Here is a 10,469-nt window from a genome sequence, read left to right on the forward strand (position 1 = left end):
TGCACTGTCCACTGGTGACCGCGTGTCCACTCAAGCTGCTGTAGCTGTCACTTTGACTCTAGCACTCCTGCTTGAGGACATCATGCAATTGAATCCTCAAAATTGCTAAAATGCAAACTTTTGCCTATGTCTGCTGAAAATTATTTATTGTACGATGACACGTTCCTTCTAAGAAAGACTGATAATCATCATGTATCTTTGACAAATACTAAAGGCCTTTCTCAGGAAAGCCTAGCAAAGGCTTTCCCTTTCTCAAGATGTAGGGTTCATTAGCATCTAGATTTTATTTATTTATTTATTTATTTATTTATTTATTTTTGTGCTGGGATGTGGGTGTTGTTATTAAAGGGCAAAAAACAGTCACCCAAAGGGATTAATAGGCAGTGCGTGGCTTGTGTTGAAGAGAAGAACCAGAGAAAGAAATGAAAAGAAACCGGCTGGCCACATGAGATCGAGCAGGGAACATATCTCCTCGGATGTGCTCAGCAGCCATCAAGTCCCCTGAGTAGTAATTAGGAGGGGATGGTTAGTACAGCCCTGTTGCAGCAGTGTGCAGGGATCAAATATCAGAACAGGAGCAGCCATTCACCTCTGACTTCAGGGATCAAACACTACAGTGCAAATTCTGTATGAGTGTAAATGGGAAAATTTATTTAAAGTCCCTAGAGCTGCATCCTTTAATGTTGGCAGAGAGCTTAGTGGAGAGGTCCTTGTTCTTCAGGAAGATCATAGCTTCCAGGACACCTGCCTCAGAGACCCTGTCCAAACGATGATTTTAAAGACAATTCAAATGCAATGAAAGCGCCTTGAAGAGTTACTGGAGGAATACAAATAAGGAGGCAGAAATAAACAAAAGTACCAGCTGGAGAGCTCTGGGAGGGCACTGTGGGATGATGACAAACAGATGAGCTATGTGCGCACGAGGCGGGGACTGATGTGCACTTAAAGAAGACTGAAGGGTTAGTATAAAAGAGAGTGAAATAATAAGAGGGTGAACTTGAGGTGTACTGCTAAAATGCTTTTTTTTTTTTTTTTTTAACTGGACATTTTTGTGGCATTTGGCCATAGCTAATGAAAGTAGGGAAGACGTGGATCACCCTCTGCAGTTTGGCATAGCCATGAGACATCACTATTCTCATGGATATGAACTGACATGGTTTTGAAAGTTGGCTGGAGACCTGTGTGCTTGCCTTCTTCCACCCCAGGTTTTCTGTGGAGGAAGAAGGGTGAAAGGCTATGTGGAGAGAGGGTGCAAGGCTAGTGGGATCCTCACAGCTTTAACCTACCTTTTGCAATAGGAGAGAGCCTGAATACTTGCTCACAATTGAGTACAGCTCACCACCAAAGACATCTGCCCAAGACTTAACCCTAAAAAGAAAAAAAAGGGAAAATCAGTACTAATAATTCAGAGGTAGTAGAACTGCTTACTTCTTTTTACAATGAAAACTCCTTTTTCCTAAGTGTGAAGCTCCTCATATTTTTCAAACTTGTAGAGTGGCAATGATAATGCTTTCTTCCCAAACAGTTAGCAAGACAAGCAGTAAGGAAGGTGGAAAATGCTGATAAGCAGGACATTTGTCAGCAAGGAGTATCAGTGAATGCTGCTGGCCTTGGTCACTGCCTGTTGATTCCAAGTGGAATTTGTCTCAGCTCCTTTCAGAGGTGTGAAAGTTGTTTGTTTGGTCTTAGACATCATCTGGATTCCTCTACTGTTAGTAAAGCAAAATAAATAGTTCTCTGGAGATACTTGTCTTCACTGATTACAGACAGAGCCTAGAGTGAAGGGCTCACGTCAAGACTGCTGAGCGGATGTAAGTATCAGAGTTGAAAGAAGTTGTCAGGACTCACCACTGGATTCAGTTCCAAGAGTTGTGTGGGGTAGAGACTAATGAGCCACATGAATTTACTGCTCTTAGAGGAGGTACTACAGCTTCATAATGCCAGAGAAGATTATGCACTTCCTCCTTGTTAAACACTACTCACATTTGTGCCATCCTGTAAATAACTGATGATAGCAATTCCACATGGAGAACATAAGGATGTTGAAGAGCAGCCTGAACACTGAGCCATCCAAATGAAAATAGATGGCTCTCATAATTGACAGAGCACTTCATCAGAAATCTGTTACATGATTCACATTAGGCAGCTCCACCTACATGCAGTTCCTTCAGCAAGGATTCACTTAGGAGAGATTTATTTAATGGAATAAATGGCCTTCTCTTACTAGCATGCACTACTTATTTATGGGCTGCAGCCTTACCTGGGGCTCTCAGTAGGTACCTCCCAGCCTTCAGCAGGCTTTAACCCGAAGTTCTGATTGCTCAGCACATTGCACCACTGTTAGGGTAGGGTAATACACTGACAAAAAGATGAACACAGGAGCAAAGGCAGCGCAGCAACAGTGGAATAACCACAACTAACTTTAGCCTGGGAAGCCTGTCTGTTACGCTCTCCTATTGTAAATGCAGGCAGACATGAGGGATGATTTGAAGCCACTGTAAAACAGCTGCCATGACCAGTACCCCTCCTCAGTGCCTATGAAGGAGGCACAATGCGAGTAAGTGCCCTTTGTAGCTACTCCTTGATTGGGAACAAGGCACTCATTTCCATCTGCTGTAAGCCAGCACCAGCTGAAATCAGTAAGTACAGCTACATTGTTTGGACATTGTGGCCTATGTCTTATTTTGACAGGCAGATTTTATCTCTTCATTTCATTCTTAGACCAAAAAGACCACAGGTACCTGGTAGGAGGCCAGGATTTACTGCTGCAGTTCAGTTATTCTAGCAATTTCTAGGGAAAGAAAAGAGAAGAAGACACAAAGAGAGATGAGTCCCTCCTGGATTGCTTTCCTGACTGTTGTAGTGATTAGCTTATTGCCTGAATATCTATGAACCTGTATTTAACTTGACACAGCAGCTTGTTTCATAGTTCTTTTGTTGGTGTGAGATGTTCTGTGCTGACATTAACTAATACTCTCTAGATCTCACCTTCCACTGAAGAAAGAAAGAGCTTAAGCATGAAGTTTGGGATAGTGATTTTTACCCTATTTTCCTAAATAAAATAAATCAGAGGTATGTCATCCTACACTTTCTGTTTTGTGCTGTGTCTGTGGCCATGCATGTGACCTTCTTCCTACCTCTTCTTGTAATTTTTCTATTCTGCAGGGTACAAGAGTTGGAGATATTAAGTTCAGACCAGTGGGTGTAGTTGGACAGCTTCAGCAGAACGATGCTGCTATTGAGACGATGGGTCTGCAATATGAGCTTAGCAATTACTGGTTGGTAGAGAAGCCAACCACAGGGCTTCGTGGAAAATCCAGCCTCAATGCTCAGGGAACTGCTGGGTTGTAAAACCCTGAAGCCACGCGATTATGTGGGATTCTCAGCTTTCATAGAAACGGGAAAAAGGAAGTTCATTTTTTAGCCTTTGAGGCCATGGCAAAAGAAGCCTAAATAAATGAATGTTGAAACATCCAGTAACAGCATAACTCAGGGGAAAGAATGCATTGGGATTGATGCATTTTCACAGTCCCTAAGCCTGTCCCAGAGGTGCTGAGTGTTGGCCTCAGGCTGCACGCTACGGCCAAGTCTGAGCTGCCCTGCCTGTTGGGGGCTGATGGCAAAACCCACACTGTGAGGGACAGGCGACAGTAGGAGGAGGAGCAAAGGGAGAAGGATGAGCAAGGTGGGGAGGGCCAGCACCTGGAGTGTGGGAACAGTGTTGGGAAACCCAGAGAAAAGAAAGGAAAGAGAGGAAAGAGAGGCTCTACGTGACAGGGCTGACAAGTGGGGAATTAAAATACGCGGTGTTGTTTCATGGGGGGTGAAGAAAATGCATAGAGGTGGTTAGGGCAGGAGCCTGTTCCAGGTTGATTTTCATCTTTCCCCACAGAAGTTCCTAACATTTCTGGCACCCTAGCAAAGAGAGGCTGAGAAGCCAGCCCAAACACTCAGTGCCCTTGCAGCTCAAGAAATCCCGTGCTATGGCCAGCTTATAAATCAAGTGAGGCCAGGAGAAAAGAGTAGGTGGTTTCTGTGCTGGAACTGTATCCCAGAAGCTAGCAATGTACTGAGCAGATTTTTGCACTGCTGGAATTAAAGCCAGCAAAGAAGTAAGTTGGTGATGAACCGAGGACAGTGCTGACTCTGGGGAGGCATGACTCTGGGGGCAGGAGAGGGTAACTAAGTTTTGTGTCACTTCACAGTGATCAAACCCAGCTGGTGCTTAAAAGCTTTTGGTTTTGTGTCCCCAAAATGTCCTCATGCAATCTGTGGAGCAGCTCCATTTTCTACTGATTTACTTTCTTTTCTCTGGCCAATGTCTTTCTCTCCTGAAATTATATTTGAAAAGGGCAACTTTTGTGTTGCAGTCAAATTCATGAGTGGATTTGAAACACAAGGGATTAATTCAGCTGTTGGTCTTGTTTTGGCACCAGAGGAGAAAAGCTCTTTTTCTATTGTTTATTCTTTATTCTCATATATGAACAAGTTCCAAATTGTGCAAAGTGACGCAACCATTTTCTCAGTAGTAAAGGGCTATCACATTATAACTGCACGCATCAGAAAAGGATTTGGCCAGAGATTGCCTGCCTGTAATCCCTGCACTTGTATTCAGTGGGTGAAAACAGCAGAAAGGACAGGCGGTCTTCTTAATGCCACAGATTTCAAGGCCAAAAGGTATTTCCATGCAGCATTCACTCTAGACACAGAGAGTCAATTTTATTTTGCATAGCCTGAAGCTGTTAGGGATTGAATTTTATTCTACAATCGAGGTTTAATTCTATTTTTGAGGTTGAACTCTAATTTTATTTTACAATAGAGGTTGAAATTTATTTGATGGAGCTAAGAGAGGAAAAGAGAGAAACAATTTTAGGGAGAAACTGCCTCTTTTGCTGGGAAGTTCCTTTCAGCTGGATTTTTGATGTTCCATAGAATCATAGAATCCTTACAGTTGGAAGGGACCTTTAAAGGCCATCTAGTCCAACCCCCCTGCAATGAACAGGGACACCACAGTTAGATCAGGTTGCCCACAGCCTGATCCAGCCTGACCTTGGGTGTCTCCAGGGATAGGGCATCAACCACATCACTAGGCAACCTCTTCCAGTGCCTCACCGTTCTCTCTGTACAATATTTTTTCCCTATATCTAACCTGAATCTACCCATCTCTATTGCTATTAAAGAGCATAGGGACACTGCTGCAGTTCAAAGGGAGCAAAATCACCCATGGAGACAAATGGGCTGTGCAGATGTGTGAAGTGGGCTGGCATCACTCCGTGTGGCCTCTGTGTCTTTTCTGTGGCACCACATCAGAAGCACTTTGCTGGGATAGGGTTTGGTGCATGAAACCCTGAGTGGAGCTGGTAGCAAAGTGTCCTGGAGCCCCCTGCATGAAGTCGGTGCCACGCTTTGTAATCACAGAATCATAGATAGCATTGCTTAGGTTGGAAGACACCTTACAGATCATCCAGTTCCAACAATCAGATGGGCCGTGTTGGTGAGCACATCTGCAAGGGACCTGATGGCACTTTTTGAACGCAAAACACCTTCTCATTCTCAGCAAAAGGCACGAGATGACTTCGGTTGGTCTAGCAGACAAACTTGACAGCAGCATTGTCCCCTCCACACACTAACTACTCCCCTACACTAATCATCCCAGCCCCAGAGCCGCTGTCCCACCAACTCTCCTACAGACATTTTTAATCCTGACAGGATTTAACTTGCCTAAGCCAGCTTAACAAGGTGAGGCTTTCACAAGCTTGGCCTGCCAGGCACTCTGAGCCTCCTGGTGGACACCAAGGCAGAGCAGAGCAGGTGGGACAAGGGGCTGTGGGCCCTGTCCTCTACTCAGATTCCCCTGCTGACACTCACATAGAATAAATACAAGTGTGCATAAGCAGATCCTTGCTTTTATCAGCTTCCAGTGCACTTGGCTAGTGCTGCTGATATATAAGGTATAAGCAGCAGCAGTCTCGCTTTTATGCTGAGAGACGGGCCCTCACCCAACCACCCGTCTCCTGTGCCTCCTGAGGCTGGGTTCTGTCCACAGCTATCCCTATAGGCTGCACAGTAGCACTCATGAAAGCAGCCCTGAGCATGGGCTCTGGGCTTGCCTACGTTTGGCTCCATGGCTGTATCATCACAAGTTGCACCTGCACTGGGATGAAGATGTCCATGAGCTGGTTTTGCCTTCCACATCCTGGAGCACTAGTGGCTGTCCAGGTGCTTAACTAGAGCAGATGGGTGTCACTGCCCTGCGTGGGGAGCAGGAAAAATGAGGCTTCAACACCAGTGCTAGTACTAGGAGCTGAAGTTGTGGCTCCTGTCCTGTGCCCTTGCCAGTATCCATCACCACTGCTCTTTGCATCGCCTGGAGGGAATGCCATCCCCCTCCCATCCCACCCCACCTCAAAATAAGAGGAAGCACTCACGTCTCCAGCGGTATCTTGGTCTGGAGCTGGGCGGCGGGCAGGAGGTAGAGGAAGCTGAGCAGCAGCAGCGGGATGGCTCCACGGTCCATTCTCCATGTGCCAATCATCAGCGAGGGGCCCAGCCGGCGGGATGTGAGGGATCCATGCCATTCCTGCTGCCCTGCGGGGGTCCCTGTGCAGCCCCCGCCATGCTGCTGGCCCCGTGCCCCAAGCAACGGCTGCGCCAGGAGGCAGCTCTGTGCCCCGAGCTGCAGCAGCTACGTAATCCCCCGGCAGCCCCTTAATCCCCTGGCCAAGCAGCAGCAGCCACAGATTTAGGGAAGTGGAGTGGGATAAAATCACCAGGGATTACTCTGATTCCTGAAGACGGGTTTCAGCTTCTCCAGCCGGAGGTCAGGCCGGCCTGCTTTAAAGGGCTCACAGCTGCAGGACCAAAAAAGCCCTCCTGACTTTTGCTCTCACCCACCCATAGCGTGGGATGCTGGGTACCCACTCTGGCACTATCACTTTGGGGTACAAGTGCTGTGTGCGGTTGAAATGTCCAGACACCTCATGTAGGAGAGATGAAAGGGATGGGCAATCAGAAGGACTACCCATTACATGATCTCCTCCTCATGTGAGTGATGCTTTGTTAAAAGCTGAATCTCTCAATTTGGGCAAGATTCAATTGAGATTGCCATCCCCTAATCAGTGTCTGGAGACTAATGAATCAAAAGAAGCCGATGGCTGAACGTGATGAGCAGCAGTGAGCAGCAAAGTGCACAGTCAGATGAGGGGCACGCTTTGAAAGCTCATTATCATTGTGAGGAATATGAATTATAAATAACTGTAGATATAGCAGTGGAAAGATATAAATGAGCAGAGTGACCTGTTGAACAGCCTGACTCTGCGCGTATGAGTTAACCCACTCTTAGAATAACTTCCAGTCATCTTTTCCACATTTAAAATGGTTTGTTTTCTATAAAATACAAAGCCACAATAGATCATTAGGTTTTTCATAAGAATGTGAGGAGGAAAGTGACTTCAAACAACTGAAGTAAAATCAAAGCACGTATTATAGATGTGCTGCTGGATGCTGTATTGGTGCCACATGTTAAATGGGACAATAAAAGTGGCAGAGAAAATACAGATAAGGGAATTAAAGGGTGATACATGGAATGGAGGTTAAATTGTGTGATGCAGAGACTGAAAGCCCAGGCTGAGCAATTAGGTCATTACAGAGCTGACTCACCTCAGGATAGGCTGGTTTCTGAATTTACCACAGTCTTTACTCCAAACCAAATGTCTTTTAAGTTATGATCCTGTTCAAGCAGATGGTGGGTCTGACAGGGCTGAAATTTCCAGATGACATTCTTAAATCTGTGCTATGCAAAGGGTTACACAAGAAGGTTGAAATGACTCTGAGACTTTAAAATCTACCTAAAAAAATCAATTTCTGCACATGTAAACTCACACTCTAAAGACAGTGCCTTTGGGGAACCACATGGCTGTACAGCAAATGGCATTGTTAGCAGTTGAAGGTAACAGGTGGACAGGTGTAGATCATACCAGTATCTTTCCCATGACCAAAACGTGCCATGGGGGCTCTCACCCTGACAAGGAGTCAGCACAGATCTGGACTGCCCCAAGAGGACTCTTTTGGTGAGCATAGCATGGAGAAATGTCTTCCTCCAGCAATTACTCATTGCAGATAAATGTATTGCCTGTGAGAATGGAAGGAGATGATTGCTTTTTCCCAGACTCAGAAGGTGCTGCTGGCACCAGGGATCATGGAGTCAGACAGCTGCTGCTTCCTCTTCCTCCTCCTCTCTCTGCATCCTGAAAAGAGGAGAATGTTGTTCTAAGAGGGATCACGAAGACTGATCATCAAGGTCTCATTTCTCATTTACCAGGATTAAAAATGAGGGGTAGAGTACAGGCCTGGCAGGATACTTGTCTGGATACTTCAGGAGGGAGATGATGAAAGTTCACATTCTGAAAAAAAATCTGAGTGCGAGCTGAAGGCAGGGGAATCAGGGTTACAGATAACATTTTCTCTCTACTTTGCAAGGAGCTATAAGCAAAGAGCTATTGTGAGTGATTTTGCAGCAGCTTTGTGCTAGCCTTTCCAGTCATTGTGTGCTATTTGCAGCGGGGACCCAGTTTAATCCAGATGGGTTTGGAAAGAGTCCTGCTCTGTGTTGAGCAAATCCTGAAGCACCCGTAGAAAAGGCAATGAGATGCAGCAACATGCTAAACTGGGAGACCCAAATCCCTTTATTTGGATTGATCTTATTTAATGGATATCACCTAACAGGTATACCTCACTTAACCCCTGAATGACCTGAAGTTGCAAGGGAAGGGAATTCGAAGATGAAATGAAAACAGCAAAGAAAACTGGAAAACATCAGGTACCTAGAGATTAATGGGATTATCTTGTGTGGAGGTGCTTCTGCAGAGCTCAGCACTATGCTGTGTGAGCACAGCTGAGGCACAAGAAAGAGATAAATGATGGCAGGGTCTCGTTGGGGAAGAAGAAAATGAGTCCTATGAGAAAGAATGAGAGAAAATCCTTGATGAAGTGTGAGAATCTGAGGAGGGTTGCAAGAGACATGAGGGCAGAGAGAGGAGCAAACTAGAGATACGTTTGCTAGACCATAAGGCAATAAAAAGTGCCAGTGTAATTTTGTGCTGTGTTCATAAATATAGCGAAGATTTACCAGCTCTATTTGTTTCTGGTTTTACTAGAACCTGAGGCCAGTTTGGATTATCTTGCCAGGAGAAGGTGCTGGCAAGTGTCAAGATCAGCCAAAGAACAAATATAGTCAAAACACTGGTTTAAGCAGTGTTGTAGGTGAGTTTGTTACAGACACCAGAAATCCTCATTTGTTTAATGCATTCACATGATGACCCTAATCTGGGAATGCCTGTGCAGACTGAAGTGCAGTCTTATAGCAAGATAAATACAAAGAGAAAGGGATAAAACAAGGAAAGGGAAATTCTACACTGAGCACCATAAAAAGCTGATCAGAAAGTTCTGCTGTGCATGGCACAGCCTCCTGAGGCAGCCTCTCTCCTTGCAGCACAGGTTGCCAGGGCACAACTGGTAGCAACCAAGCTTCTCTTTGTCAGAAAGAGAAGCTGGTCACCAGATACTTCCTCCCCATGGCACCATGGTATGTGTCTCCCAGGTAGCCCAAGCAACAGGGCAAGGATGAGCCCCCTGTTCTTCAGGACAGTATCTTGTGGCCTACAAGGAGTCCTTTCTGCACTGTGGATATCAGGACTGGGAAGAGGGTGTAGAACATGCATATTCCCTTGGTCTTCATTCTGGAGGCGCTTGCTGCATGTCTGCCGCACCTCCAAGCAAATCTTTGCTGTAATCATCCTGAACTTAAACCAGCATCATAGCCTAATAAGAATTATTTGCTTTGATTTTCAATAACTTAAAACAAAGAACGATGGGAACAAAATAATTGATCTTACTAACAGTAGATACATTTATCTGAGCTCATAACCTTGTGCCTCTCTGTCTCACACCAGGACACCAAGTTTCTGGGTATAGAAATTCTTTTCCACCCTGCTCAAACATTGTGCTTGAAAAACTCCTTTCTCAACAGTGCTGGAGCCTGTATCCTGTTTGGGAGATATGAGGACGACGTCTCTGGCCTGCCTGAGGAGATTTAACTGTTCCCTGGTGTGGTTTGGAAGGCAGCTGTGAGGTGTTTCGCCAGCAGCAGGGAATTTGATCTGCCTGTCCAGCAGCTGCCAGGAAGAGGGGACCCTTGCTAGAGGCAGTGTTGAAAAAACACTTTTATTTGTGGTCTTACTGGCTGACCATGCAAATCTCTTCTGATCAGGTTTCAGAGGAGGGTTAAAACTGCAAGTCGACTTCAGAGAAGAGTGGATTTACTAGGTGAAAAGGGCTGCAGACTTGATCCTACAGTAGTGTTGATGCTGCAGACAGGCCCCAAGGCTGGGGGCTGGGAAGCAACCTTATCCCCATCGCCGCTTCTATCCCAATCCCTGTTCCCCGTGTGCGCTGCCCTCCCTCTCGTCTGG

At 45.7% G+C, this 10,469-nt stretch overlaps 1 protein-coding gene across 1 annotated transcript in view; it reads right to left on the reverse strand.

The window, feature by feature from the left end:
- Positions 1-6,517, reverse strand: part of CACNA2D4 (calcium voltage-gated channel auxiliary subunit alpha2delta 4) — a 107,285-nt gene extending 100,768 nt beyond the window's left edge. The window contains exons 1-2 of the mRNA XM_085215783.1: positions 6,429-6,517; positions 1,287-1,368 (exon numbers count right to left, since the gene is read on the reverse strand). Of these exons, the coding sequence (XP_085071909.1) occupies positions 1,287-1,368; positions 6,429-6,517 (171 nt within the window). The remainder of the gene's footprint in view (positions 1-1,286; positions 1,369-6,428) is intronic.
- Positions 6,518-10,469: the final 3,952 nt, after the last annotated feature.

The sequence above is a fragment of the Meleagris gallopavo genome, chromosome 1 (genome assembly GCF_905368555.1).
Source record: "Meleagris gallopavo chromosome 1, MGAL_WU_HG_1.1, whole genome shotgun sequence".
In the NCBI taxonomy this organism is placed as follows: Eukaryota; Metazoa; Chordata; class Aves; order Galliformes; family Phasianidae; genus Meleagris; species Meleagris gallopavo.